At 30.5% G+C, this 14,740-nt stretch overlaps 4 protein-coding genes across 5 annotated transcripts in view; 2 read left to right on the top strand and 2 right to left on the bottom strand.

Annotated features, from left to right (window-relative positions):
* LOC143191017 (uncharacterized) overlaps positions 1–817 on the bottom strand; it is a 34,705-nt gene extending 33,888 nt beyond the window's left edge. Inside the window, exons 1-3 of the mRNA XM_076395656.1 lie at positions 680–817; positions 592–627; positions 490–531 (exon numbers count right to left, since the gene is read on the bottom strand). Coding sequence (XP_076251771.1) covers positions 490–531; positions 592–627; positions 680–703 — 102 coding nt within the window. The 5' untranslated portion in view covers positions 704–817. The remainder of the gene's footprint in view (positions 1–489; positions 532–591; positions 628–679) is intronic.
* A 1,417-nt stretch (positions 818–2,234) lies between these two features.
* Positions 2,235–3,903, top strand: Scgbeta (Sarcoglycan beta). The gene is made up of 2 exons (XM_076395647.1): positions 2,235–2,978; positions 3,043–3,903. The coding sequence occupies exons 1-2, from the start codon at positions 2,273–2,275 to the stop codon at positions 3,309–3,311; spliced, it is 975 nt and encodes a 324-aa protein (XP_076251762.1). The 5' UTR covers positions 2,235–2,272; the 3' UTR covers positions 3,312–3,903.
* A 141-nt stretch (positions 3,904–4,044) lies between these two features.
* LOC143191014 (interleukin enhancer-binding factor 2 homolog) lies at positions 4,045–5,826 on the bottom strand. Of its 2 annotated transcripts, none has more exons than XM_076395645.1 (3): positions 5,700–5,826; positions 5,330–5,630; positions 4,045–5,066 (listed from the first exon to the last, which is right to left on the bottom strand). In XM_076395645.1, the coding sequence occupies exons 2-3, from the start codon at positions 5,624–5,626 to the stop codon at positions 4,179–4,181; spliced, it is 1,185 nt and encodes a 394-aa protein (XP_076251760.1). In that variant the 5' UTR covers positions 5,627–5,630; positions 5,700–5,826; the 3' UTR covers positions 4,045–4,178. The 2 variants fall into 2 exon arrangements, with proteins under 2 accessions (XP_076251760.1, XP_076251761.1); XM_076395646.1 differs by having other exon boundaries at positions 5,696–5,797.
* Positions 5,827–7,944: 2,118 nt separating this feature from the next.
* LOC143191013 (uncharacterized) lies at positions 7,945–14,291 on the top strand. Its single transcript, XM_076395643.1, has 6 exons — positions 7,945–8,048; positions 8,107–8,217; positions 8,507–8,679; positions 8,730–8,769; positions 11,527–11,579; positions 12,600–14,291. The coding sequence occupies exons 1-6, from the start codon at positions 8,030–8,032 to the stop codon at positions 13,002–13,004; spliced, it is 801 nt and encodes a 266-aa protein (XP_076251758.1). The 5' UTR covers positions 7,945–8,029; the 3' UTR covers positions 13,005–14,291.
* The last annotated feature ends 449 nt before the right edge of the window (positions 14,292–14,740 follow it).

Below are 14,740 nucleotides of genomic sequence, written 5' to 3'. Positions count from 1 at the left end.
ATGCGTTAGATTTACTATAACGTTAAAATAAATTATATTTGATAATACTATTTTTGATTTAATTTTTGTCCTTCCAAATTTATATGATGTATCTACAAAATAACTTTGCATAGACTATAGAAAGAAACGAAACGTTATAGAAAGTGATAAAAAATATTTTGACTGGACCTAACTCTAATAAAACAGCGAATGTACGTCCTAAATGCAGTTCGTAAAAATGTCCTTTTAAACGTATAATGGATTTTTTTAGTCTTATTTATTATATAGTCTTATATATTTTACCGAATCGGTTTATAAAATATGATTTGTGTTTGTACTGGTCGACACAGTTATCAAATGTCTAGAAAATTCTTCAAAGCATTAGTGATAATAATAAGAGGTTTTAAGCCAAAAGTTAAAGTTGATGCGGCAACATTGGGACGTACTGACCTCATACATTTTAGTGACGTGCATTGGCTGTTTTATTGGATAAGTTATAACTGAACTTACCCCGAAATTGTGCTTATAAAATCTCAATGTAAAAAACGGATGCTAAAATATGAATTAGTATTAACATTTAACTACGATAACCATTAATATTATTGTACTTACGATTTTTCTGAGTTTAACACCACCAGCCGGGTAAAACTAAAATTTTGTTCGATAATTATCACAAATATGCTTATTAATTTTGACTTACAGGGCTTGACCGAAAATGATCCATGGTTTAATAGAACTGGAATTTTGAAAAATAAATGCAATGATTTTTTGACGAATGAGAAGTATTGTCAAATCAAATTGACATTAATACCTACTGGTACATACACTTTCTAACAAAACAATTTATGATACCGATACGTCAAACTGACGCGTAGATATTTTTAGTGACATAACGATATGTGACGATTCAATTAAATAATTTTGACAGTTTTGTCCAACTTCGTCGTTAAAATTTTTGTAGATTACGTATTTAAAAACTTAATATAATAAACATAATAAATAACATTAAAACATAATATAATCTGCGAAAAGTATTATAGAGGATTTCTACAAACAATTGATGACAATTATCGCAGTAAATCAATATTAAAATAACAACGCCTTAAACATAAACAAAAATTTATTTAAAATAAATAATATAATTAATTTATTTATAATAATGATTCAATAAAGTAACTAAATCATTTTCGCTAATATTTTAATTAAAAAAATATATTTTCGATATTGTAGATGTGATAAAATATCTTATTCAACACTCATTTTTTTTCTTTTCAAAAAATTTTTTATATTATACACAATACACATTTGTGTCAAAGATAGTATACACTATTCTTGGAGTTAAGATCAATTATTATAGTACAGCCTATTAAAAATGATCGACAAATGGACTAAACACTGGAAACTACAGCTTAACAGCTCCAAATCTGTTCATGTTTTAATTTTGCGTTACGTCGAAATGACAATAACCTAGTTATATCGCTTGACGGATGCCTTATTCCTCAAGCAGAATCAGCTAAATACATCGGAATATATCTCGATCATCGGAAACATCATGTTAGACAAAAAACAAAGTAGATTAGACTCAAAGTTAATCATGTGTACTGGTTAGTCGGAAAATACTCTCAACTTGATCTAAAATCAAAGAGATTGGTTTATCAGTGAATCACAAAACCAATTTGGATCTATGGGGTCGCACTAAAATCTCAAACCAACTAGCAATCCAACGCAGTCAAAACAGTTCTTCGATTAATTACCAATGATTATCGCCTCGAAATCAAATGAATATACAAAGTGGTCCAAGATTCTGTTTTAAAATATGAAATAAATTTGCTGATTAATCATAACTTGTTTGGTGTATAAATTTATTCATAATTTAGCTTGATGGGGGAAGTAAGTGTCGGGGCTTCAAAAAACTCTTTTTTTATTATATTAACATTGACATATGACAATGGTGTCGACCAGTACCAACACAAACCGAAGTTTATAGATCGATTTAGTTACATGTTCGGACGCATTACATCTCTTTTTAACTAGGGTTATGCCAATTAGTAAAATGAAGAAGAAAAAAGGCCCGTGTTTGAAAGAGATTTTACGTTTTTATAAACTGCTGTTGATGACGTACACTGGCTGTTTTATTGAAAATACTATATAGTTATTAGTTTTGCGGAAACTATGCAAATATGGCAAGTTCAAATAATTCATACATTTCTAAAACTCCACCGACGCTGTGCGCAAGACGCCTATCTCGGCGTCCGCGAATCGAGCGTCTCAGTTCTATTCGAACCGTCTCACGATGGCTGATTACGTCATTGCGTCGCCACAACACTCGACGCTTTCGGAGGATAACGACGCCAGTTCTAGCCGTGAAACTGCTCCATTAAATAACACAAATCACACGAATACAGCTAACAAATGTTTCAAAACAGCTTACGTTCCCGTCGAAAAACAAAAACCGATACCGAGAGGACGGAAAACGTTCGCTTTCTGGACGCTCGTCTGCCTTTTGTTTTTATTAGCCATAGGCAACCTGATCTTAACGGTGACGATATTGGGCGTTTTACGACTGGGCAACGGTATGCAAAGCATCGAACTTCTACCCTACGATAAATCCATCAAGTTATTTGGAGACGTAGATTTCGACCACATCTACAAGCAAGACGGTTTGATAGAGGGCTTCGAGGAAGAGAACCTGGAGGTGATAGCTGACGACAGTTCCCTTTTACTAAATCTGTACTCCAAACTGAACAGGATCGTAAACAAATTGCGAGTTGGTCACAACGAAACTACTTTCAAAGGAATGAACAGTTTCACCGTTAAAAACAACGAAAAACGGACAGTGTTTGATGTAACCAATCCGGTATATAATAATTTGAAAAATCTCCATCATTTTAATAGCAAAACTATTGAAACCAATTCCATAAAAAGTCCATTAAAGGAAAACCTGAAAATAGAGGGTGACAAAGTTGATTTAAACGGAGCAGAGGGCACTAAACTTGAAGGTAATCAACGTATTTGATTAAATCTAGTAGGCAAAATATATATTATTTTATGAATTATTTCTAGCCAGAGAAATAGTATGGAGCGCTGACCAAGACATTTATCTAAAGGCAAAGAATGGATCAATTGTGCTGAGTGGTAATGAAGGTACCTACATAGACGTTAAGAGGATACCAATAGCAAAATTGGACAGGAAAAACTATGTAACCGCGCAATTTAAAATTTGCGTTTGCATGCCTCAAGGAAAACTGTTTAGAGTACCAGTAATTAACGCCAATGACCCAGTTTATTGTCATCATATCGATATGTCACCGCAATACAATCCCTGTATGTAAAATTGGTATTTTATAGAATTTAGTCTATACTATCTAACAAAAAATCAAAATAATTCTTAGGATATTTCTTAGAACTATAAATAAGGTTAAATATTTTCGTTTCTCCAATTGTACTTGAAACTGTTTAATGGACAATATACATTTTATTCTAAGGTTTTCTGTTTTTTGGTAGATTAAAATAAGATTATTTTCAGAATGTCTCAGTAAAACAATAGTAATTTTTAAATAAATGGGTTTTTCATGTATCTATATTTTCACATGATCAAAATCAAAATTTTGTATTTTTTAGCCTAAAAATACTGCTGGATATCCTAGATTTTCTCTTCTCTCTAGATCAACCTCTTTTGCTTTTTGTAACCGATTCATACATATATTATCACAATATGCTCTTGAAAAACATTTGCTGTACAAACATGCTATATATTAGTAAACAGCCCAGTTATATAAAAAATGCAGTGTATTTAAATCTTAAGGTTAAAATGAAATAAGTTAAAGTGAAAAATTAGGTTTCAAATGAATTGGCTCTTGGTAAATGTTTTTCATAACCGTTAGTTTATATTTGAAAAAGATCATAAATACAGTTTAAAAACTTCAGATTGTTTGATTTTGCGAAGCCATAACATATTTCTGCTGAGATAGTGACAGAACAGAAAGATTGACTTCCATAATTTAAATTTGATAGAAGAAGAAATGTAACAGAAGAATTATTAAGGAATTAAAAAAAACAAATGAATTAGTCAAACAAATTTATTATTAAATTATAACTGAATGATCACTTAAATAGAAGGGTAGTTAATAAGTCTGTAATAACTTAAAAAATAATGTCCACCACGATACACACAACAAAATTATGACTGAATGATTACATTATAGTTCTTGAGTTTCCATACTTTCGTCGCCCTCTCCTTCCTCCATCTCCTCATCTTCTTCACCTTCTTTCTTTTCTGGCGGATTTTCATATGCTTTATCCAATGGAGACACCACTACACCATCCCACACTGACATTTCTTTAGCAATATTGTTACTTCCTTCCATTCCCAAAATTTGCTTGTATCCGCCGTGAGCCAAGACACGAAGTAACGTTTGAGCTGTTAAACAACAGATATCTTGCTGCTCTAAAGTCATGGCAGTGTGAATTCGTAAACTGACACCCTCACAAGGATCAGTTATGCCAGCCGAACCAGGTAAGAATAAACCTGCTGCCAACAATTGAAATACTCGTCTAAAAGCAACATTAATTGGTAAAGCCTGTCTGCTTGGATTATGCATGATAGAAAAATGTGCCAATAGATCTAACATCCAAGGTGTTAGAGGTTCAAAACCCTCGAATCTACCACGTACATCTCGCAATAGACGAATCAATACTTTAATTGAAGAATGATGTGCATTTTCTTCAAACCATCTGCTATGGCGGATTGCTGCCAAGTGACTTAACATGATTTTCTGATCTAAGTGTATTTCAGGGTCCAATTTTCGAATATTGTGATGTAAAGTTGTTACCATTACTCTGACACAAGCAAAAGTATTACTTATTTCAATCCCTCTTTCATTGGTCGAATGGACAAGTTGTTCACCCTTGGGAACTATTTCATTCTTCATCAAATTTTTTAGATCTTCTTTTACTTTGTTACCTAAAGCTTCAACAGCCTCACGAGTTGGGAGAGTTTTAAGAATAACTACAATGTCTGCAACATTATGACCAGTTACCATGGTTCCCTTTTTAAATGAACCAACTTGGCGGACTTCATCTAATTGCTAAAAATAATGGAAATCAGAATTAATTTAGTACTATCGTTCTATTGTATTTGCATCAACAATCACAAAGGGTGTTGCATAAATACATCAGTATGGATTTTCCAAAGTTCATTTAATAAAACAGAATTTATAGTCAAAATTGCAAATGCATGTACGCAATATACATAGGCATGCAACTAAAGAATTTAATAACAAAATATATAACTGTGTATAACCTCCATAGTTCTAACCTACAAAATAAACAAACCATACAATAAACTTACACAGGCGTCGAAGTTTCCTGGAGCTACTACTAAATTATCTAATACTGTTTGAATCTTTGTAACCAAATTGAGAATTGCTGTTTGTTCATTCGGAGTTGGAGATAAGTCTGAGTTTCTTTTTAACAAGGCTTGGGTAAAGGCTGTTTCCTCAGGGGCTGGTTTTGTACGTGGAAAAGATGATTCGCATAGAGCTAGATCGAACGGATGTCTAGGCAAAAACATTTTTACTTTGAACGGAGGCCTGCCCCCCAAGCCCCGGTTCATTCCACCTCTTCCTCTCATTCCGCCTCTAGCCATATTTCTGCAAATGTAGTATTTGTCACAAGGATGATACTATGATTTTTCACAAAATAAAACACAGCTTACTTACGGGATCGTTCTAAAATTCAGTATTTTTGACTAATATAAATTAAAACTCAAGCCGGGCGAAAGCAAAGCACATTTGACAGTTAACACAAAACATAGACTAAATAGAAGCGTATCTCCCATATATAACCTGCAAACAAGTTTAGCATTAATTTGTTACCAGAGGGCGCGACAGACAATTTGAATAGCGGGAAATTTAAAATATTTTATTAATAAAAATGAAATATAAGCTTAAAAATATATTTTATTTGAATATACGTAAACTTTACATTACAGTTACATCAAAGGAAAATTCTTAGAACTTTCTATGTTTAATGACAATATATTGTACTAACAATATATTAAAACATAACAGATTTAACACAAAACTTATACATTTAAATGTAGAAAATTTAATAAACTACAGAACATGGAACATTTTATATTATCTTAAATATAACTCTGCCAAATATAGAGTACAGTACAATATAAATGTTGAAGACTATCGATTTTGAAATGTTTTTTTAAATATTTTCTTTGCCAAATATTTATTGTAAGTATATAATTGTATATATAAGCTATGTTATATTTAGATATTACAATAAAAAATGTTTCATTTTTACCTTTTGCTATTCTGTTCACTTTTCTCATCCAAAACAAACAACACCTAACTATTATCTTTCTAATTATGTCTCGTTCAGAATGCTCAAAACAGTTATTTGTTTTGAAAAATACAGGTATTTGGTGATTTAAGATATTGGACAGACTGCTTGTTAAGTTTTGTGCATAATCTGGGAATTCAGTAGAACAGCCAAGATATCATTTACCAACAAAGTACAAAAAGTATCTGGCTTTGTCAAATTACAACTATCATACTGGCAGGCTTTAATAACTTCACTGTTCAACTCACATTTCCTAACATATTTGGATCAATGTTTTCTTTCTTCTATGCCATAGCTAAAATGGAGGCTTGTTATATTTTACAAATCAGTTACATATAATTAACAATATAAAAGACTTACAATGTGAATAACAACTGGAAGCCATATGCCTGTTAAGCAATGCTGTTCTACATATCGGTTTTTAGTTATTCTGTGTAAAATGTACATTACAAACCCTTTTGCTCTAATTTAAGACCTCACAACAGATTCCCATCAGTTTTTTATTATTTATTGCAAAAGGCCATTTCTGACATAGAGCAGGATCCCTTGGAAAGCTGGGTATTCTATTTGAAATGGTACTACATGCTGGGACGCAAGACTTGAGATGTCTTAAGATTTACACAAATAATTACACTAAAAAAGAACCATAAAAACACAGTTAACAAAATAAGAATATTTAACACCTAAGTTCATAAGTTTTTTAAGTTTGCTTTGCCAGCAATGAAAGAGACGCTTTCATCAAAAACTTTGTCAAAAAAAATTAAACCGAAATTCTTTGTATCCTTGAACAATTTGATTTATAAATTATTTCTATAGAAAATTACCAAAAAAGTCCAAAATATCCAGTAAATTTTTGATTATTTCCACCAAATATAAACATACGTACACTATCCCTCACTATTTTTTAGTGTAGACCATAGAAAAAACCGTAGACTTCCAAAAGCTGAAAGTGTCAAATTTCAACTTTGTTTCCAAATTTATACCTCGGGCCACCTGGCGTCAAATTAAATAACTAAAACGCTGTATCGCATGCACACATTTAAGATACCCTTCAAATTCTCAATATTTTGTTGACGGTCAAACACGATTCAATATAACCAACACAAAAAGATATTTGGTGCTGTATATATGGTTGCATACTAATAAAAAATCTATATAAATATTATTATATTTTTTAATCACACATATGAGAAAAAAATAGGGTCATTAAATTTAAGTTACCTCTTGCTGCATTTAAAGGATGTCTCTTCAAAATCAATGTATTTTTTCATCAAAAATATTCACTTTGCTAATATTAATGAACACAATATTATGCTGATTATTAATCAAAATTTTAAAGACGATTTTTAATCTCTTTTTTACGTTTTCATGTAATCAGTCAAATCATATTTTTAATTAAAAAGAAGTAGCAAACAAAGGCAATTTAGGAATAAAGAAACTATTACATAATTAAATTGTGGCTATTATATATCAAATATATTAAAATTATTAATTAGCCTTGTATGCTACTGAAAAATATAAATCATTATAAACAAACTAACAGTTGCAATTACCATCAGTATAATAATTAAGGCAGATTAATATGTAGGTATTGAAATATATTAAAATGTGAATATATATTTAAAGTTTGATAACGAATCCTATATTCGATATTTTCATACTAAATATTAATTTGATTGTTGCTAGAAGCAATATGTTACCAGGAATAAAAGGTTTTTAATTGGTATTTGTATAAAGTCTTACATTACTGTATTACCTTTATTTTTTCAGCTGATGGTCAATTTTATTGTGACCTTTGTGATAAATGCTTAAATATTAATGATAAAGATAATCATATAAAGGGAAACAAACATAAATATCATTTGCGTCAAAAAGAATCCAGTAAGTATTAAATTTAAATTTGAGTAAATCTCTCTTTTATGTTTAATAGTCCTTTTATTTTATTCTTTGTTTTTGTCATTGACATATTAAGATTTTTGGATGTTTTTAATATATATATTTTTGTGGTATGATATTTAATTTTAGCATGCTTTAGCGTTTTTATGTTATAATCTAAAATAACACTGGTTGTGAAGATATTAACAAATCAATATAATAACGTTATGATAAAGTTTAAATGTTATAGAGAAGCTGTTAATAAATTCAATATAACACTGATGTGCTGTTTCAGAAAATAAGGATCAAGAGGTATTTGAATGTACAACATGTAAAGTTAAATTGACAAGTCAGACATTTTATACAATTCACATAGGAAGTAAAAAGCATAGAAGAAAATGTAAGGAATATAGTTTTAAAAAACGCATTAATAGCGAAATTGACGAAACAAAACAAGTGGGCTCAAATGTGAGTTTTTAATAAATCGCTTATTTTTAAATTAAATTGTTGCATTTCAGGTTCAACATTCTATTAAATCCGAAAATAATAAACCATCAGGTAGGCATTCCAACATAAATTCTGTTAATTTTTTTGAGAGGTTAAATATATTGTGCAGAGGTAAAATTTAATAATAAACTTTATTTTAAGATGTATTGCTAGTAACATTAGAAGTAAATTAGACTGAGATAAGGTATGTTCAGTATTCGTACATAGATTTCGCTATCAGTGTTTTGGGTAGACCACTAATTTATTAATATTAGGATGTTTTATATTTATTGACGTTAAGGTTATGTTATAAATAATTCTATATTTATATCTATAGGTTTTGATACTACTGAAAATTCTATTAATTCTTATAAGAAAGTATCTTTCTAATCGAACAACTAACTGAAGTTAAAAAAATATACAGTGAAGTTGGGTATACACATTTATTTGTTTTCTTTCTACTGTCAGATCATCAACAAGGCTATTGACAGCGGACTAAATTAAAATTTCTTGAATTTTTGATGACAACAAGTAATATATAGTCCTTTCAATAAAACAGCCTTTTTTCTCATTTTATTAATTAACATTACCCTAAGCTAAAAAGAGGCAGAATGAAGTATGATGTATTCGAACACGTAATCAAATCGGTCTTTAAAATTCGATTTAAATTGATATTGGTCAACAGCGTTGTCATATGTCAATCTAAATATAATAACAATTCTAAACCACAAAATATTGTGGCGGTTTAATTAACTGTAGTTTAAGTCTTTTAATAAATATGCATTAAAAGTACTATAATATTCAAATAAATGATATTTTATAACGTTATTGTTGTTTCATAATTCTATTTAGTTTAGTATTTTGTTGTGAGTCAAAATAAATGAAAACTTAAATTTGGGGTGGCAACGTTGCATTATATATTTTGATAACGTGCATTATCTGTTATATTGATCGAAAAAAACCATTAAATAAATATAGAATAGGTGTACTATAATGTTAAAATAATTTATATTTTATAACGTTATTTTTGTTTCATTATTTTATTTACTTTAGTATTTTATTGTCAGAGTCAAAATAAATGAAATTTTGCTGCATGAAAGAACTTATGTTGCATTATAAATTTTGATGACGTGCATTGGATGTTTTATTGGAAGCACTGTATAATGGAAAATGTGAAATATCAGTTATATTTGTGAGATTAGACCTAAACTTTTTATGGTGATTTTTGAATGAAAAAAAAATTTGCAACGTTTATAAACCCATACATATAGCCCATTCAATAAAAGAGCTAATGCGCATCAACAATATTTTGACGTCATCGCGTCGCAATGTTGCCGCAAAATAATTTTGGTTAACAACGTTTAAAAGTTTGTAATTTCTAAGTATTATCGCTAATGTTTTGTAATGTAAAAAATGTGTAGACATTTGACCACGGTGTCGACCATTACCAACACAAGCCGTGATTAGGTTACATATTCCGATGCATCAGGCAGCATTCTTTTTTAACTAAAAAGTAGTATATATATATATATATATATATATATATATATATATATATATATATATATATGCATATGCATTTTAATATGTTCGATACATTCTCTGTTTTATTGGATGAACTGTTATATTCTGCCAATTTTTTTTGAGAATAATTCATTTTGGAAAGCTTTTTCTCATCTTTCTGGCAACCTGGCGACACTCTGTCGAAAGAACGATGTTACTTTGGTAGCGATAATGAACATGTGATAATGAGTAGGCATCATGTCTGATGAGTACTCTGAGAACCGTAACTTCCTATTAGAGCTACAAAATCGTATCCACAATTCTTCCAATGCGTGGTCGAGCGTTGTCATGCAAAAGAATGACTTTGCATGGGTTACTCGTTATTGCCAGTCTTTTTGCAACATTTCATCAACGATGTTTTGTAGATGTCTACAGTAAGAGTTTCGTTTTCCATCATTTTAGATCCTTTCCTGCCTGAAAGTTATTTGATATTTTTAAGTCGTTTTTTGCAATTGGCTTTAGAATCACCACTTTACAATTATTGACACCAACAACTGGGAAATGAGCTAAAAAATGCGGAAAATTGCATTTTCTCTGAAAATGAGAAATATAAAAACCGTCGAATTTAACTGTATATATATATATATATATATATATATATATATATATATATATATATATATGCATATGCATTTTAATATGTTCGATACATTCTCTGTTTTATTGGATGAACTGTTATATTCTGCCAATTTTTTTTGAGTATAATTCATTTTGGAAAGCTTTTTCTCATCTTTCTGGCAACCTGGCGACACTCTGTCGAAAGAACGATGTTACTTTGGTAGCGATAATGAACATGTGATAATGAGTAGGCATCATGTCTGATGAGTACTCTGAGAACCGTAACTTCCTATTAGAGCTACAAAATCGTATCCACAATTCTTCCAATGCGTGGTCGAGCGTTGTCATGCAAAAGAATGACTTTGCATGGGTTACTCGTTATTGCCAGTCTTTTTGCAACATTTCATCAACGATGTTTTGTAGATGTCTACAGTAAGAGTTTCGTTTTCCATCATTTTAGATCCTTTCCTGCCTGAAAGTTATTTGATATTTTTAAGTCGTTTTTTGCAATTGGCTTTAGAATCACCACTTTACAATTATTGACACCAACAACTGGGAAATGAGCTAAAAATGCGGAAAATTACATTTTCTCTGAAAATGAGAAATATAAAAACCATCGAATTTAACTGTTATATTATATTGATACTTATATATTTACTGATCATTATACATTTACTAATAACTCACGGTAATTTATGTTTTCGGTAGTTTCAGAATGTGGAATATGGACCGAAACAAATTGTTACAAAAGCACAAAGGAGGTATGTTTTCTGATAAAAATTTAATTATTAAAAAGAAAGAAACTAGTGAGAAAACGTTGTGTTAATTCCCAGTACCTTTTCTTGATTTGACAAATCCTATATGAACTGTATAGTAATTTTAATATACTAGATGTACTGGAAAGTCATTACCGTTTTTGTTTCGTAAAAAATTATATAGTTTTCAAAAAAAATGGAAAAATGTTTTTATTTCAAGTATTGGCCGTTTGATTCCATACATCTTGCCCATCTTTCAGGCCATTTATGGATAATATCCCAAAAAAAACTTTTTATCCTTTGAGTAAAAAGATAGCTAAATACTTGTTCAGAAGAAAACTCTTCATTTCTTTACAAGATGTGCATCCGGAAACACAACACTTGTTAGGTCGAGAATTCACTTTACTTATTGTACTACCTGGTTATATATACTGATGAACCAATGACTTAATCTCTAAACGTTATAAAAATCTAAACGCACCGTTCTTACGTTAGGTACACTGAAAATGGCACCCGATTTTATAGATAATCGCTGCTCTTAGCATAGCGCTTAAAACAAGTAATAAGTTAAAAGGTTTTCTTTATTTATTAATTAAATCTTACATTAGATACGGTTCGCACAATCTTAATTTACAAATTAATTTATTACTACTGTTCATTAATACACAAGCAAGATGGGCAAGGCAAATTAAAATAAAACTAATCTGCTTAAGCTAAAGTTAAGAAATAAGTTTAAAGTAGCGACATCTCGATGTTGGACGTTGCGAAACATTTCTCCAAAAATTCCCAAAAAATTAAATCCTTATTTCTTTGTAGTATAGCTTTGAAGCTTGATGTCAGTAAAATAAAGCGACATACGGGTCAAATCATAAGATTGCATATTTAAGCCAAGCGACATCTGTTGAAAAAACCGATAATTATATTCCAGTATACCTAGTATTTATATCACTATAACCTCAAAATATGTTAGTACTCGAATTTATGACGTTATAAACTTAAAATAACTTAATTTATATTTATTTTCAGAAATATCGATCAAATCGTGCAAAAAATAGAGAAGAAATATACCAGAATTATCTAAATTCTCTGTTGACTTATTGGGGTGTAACCTTGGCCTTGAATCCGAAGGTACATGACTTCAAAATCAGCGTCAACAACAAAGAATGGGGAAGATTCGGCGACGTGGTGTTAGAAATCGACTATTCCGCTTCTGATTATGAACAAAGCATCAGAATAGTGAACGCCATCAATCTGAAATACATATCGAACAAAACTAAACAATTCGATGATATTAACAGAGGAAAGTTCAACTTAACCAAATTGGTAGCTCATGCCATGGTGACGTCACCGCCTAAGAAGGAGGGAATCTCCAAATTTTCAACCGAAGCTTCGAATCAAGGGAGAACTCTTACAGATGAAGAATTATTCTGATGATCCCATAGAATATATAGATGTATCTGGTAGGAGTCTCAGCAGACATGATATAATCAACACGGTAGATGATAAAGACAACGCCTTTCTGTTATTTTCTACTGATAAAATTCATCCGTCACCCAAGATATATTTGTACTGTAGCCAAGAAAAACTGAAAAACCTTGGACCTAGTACAGATGCGGCGTTATCAAAACGCTTCGGTTTCAGTCGGGATGGAATTTCCACAAATATCATCTCTTTTATTCAATATTGGAACGACGATCTTTTAGGAGGAACTTACAAACTAAATAAGGAGGATATTCTGGCAAAAATTGGGGATATTTTGCTCAGTCCATACTTGGCTGAAGTTGAAGTCGGAATTTTTAAAGCCAAATATGATTTTACCGCGTGGAATCAGGCTATTAACGCTGTTGATGTCACAATTTTACATAAACATCCGTTTATTATCGGCAAGATATGCAAACCAATTAATTTTTATTTGGAAACTAATTATAAATACACAATAGACCCAAATAGTAAACAAATTTCAATACCACAAGATCAATTACAGATATCAAATAAGGCCTTGGCAATGTACTTATTCGAAGAGACAATTGATACGGGTTACTCCAACGCACCCTTGTTCTCTATTTACAGAGCTTTTTGGAAAGCAGGTTTGGAAGCCTTAATTTTAGAAGCTCTTCAAGATTACGAACGTGAATATATTTTTCACATAATAGCGGTTTTAAAAGAACTTGGCTTGACGAGAAAATATATCATAAACTTGCAGAAACCCAAGTTCGAGCATATAGTAGGAACAATGAAATACCTCACATACTTTCTAAGTTTGGACGATATCATTAATAAACTTTCACCGTCTGTTCTTGACAAACTTAAGATACAGGTTTCGGAAAAATTTTCTTTAGATCTAACAACAATTAAGACAAACGACGAATATTTTTTCAGGAATATTACAGCCAATGAGTTTTTCGATATATCCCTTGGGAAATATAGTTTAAAACAATTCAATGATGTAACGGAAACGGAAATCGAATGGACCTTAGTATTAAATGATAAGTTAATTAAACAAATAAAAACGGAATTAGGAAATGAAGAAGAATGTGAACAGAAAAATCAAAGAAAATTTTTGGGTGGGCTTGATCCTACTCTGTTTTAATATTTTCGTTGAGTTTTTGTCATGTGGGTTCTTAACTTCTCTATTCTCCTCATATATTTATTTTTATCATTGTAACGCATATCACATATTAAGTTTAATACATTTCAATAAAATATTGGTAATATATATTTTTAAAATTTATTTATTATTAAAATTGGTCTCCTAGACCATTAATTTACTGCTAATAATTATTATTATAGTACGGGAGCTAGCAGCGTAAAGAAAACAAGAATTTTACCAGTGCGCATCGTATCTGTACAGGTAAAAATACTCAATTTTTAATTTAATTAAGAGTGAATAATTGTTTTAATAATTTTTGATATGCCAATTTTCGCCAATTGTGGACCAATTTTCAAAATTCTTTTTTTATTCGAAAGAGTGCATTTTCGAGGCTGTCCCATTGGAACCAAGTCAGGATCTGATGGTGAAATCCAGGAACATTTTCACATATTTTTTAACCAAAATAATCATTTGTTTATAACATTATTAACTTTATAACTTGATATTTTTTAAAATTTTAGTTCTTTGACGATTTCCTCTGCAGGCGTTGAGGGATGTAGGTTTCTAGTCATAACCT

This window comes from Rhynchophorus ferrugineus, unplaced genomic scaffold, assembly GCF_030347505.1.
Source record: "Rhynchophorus ferrugineus isolate W39M unplaced genomic scaffold, kcgeb_rfMv2 rfM2, whole genome shotgun sequence".
In the NCBI taxonomy this organism is placed as follows: Eukaryota; Metazoa; Arthropoda; class Insecta; order Coleoptera; family Curculionidae; genus Rhynchophorus; species Rhynchophorus ferrugineus.
Note: the sequence above shows the minus strand (reverse complement) of the source record. Positions and strands in the feature narration are given on the sequence as shown.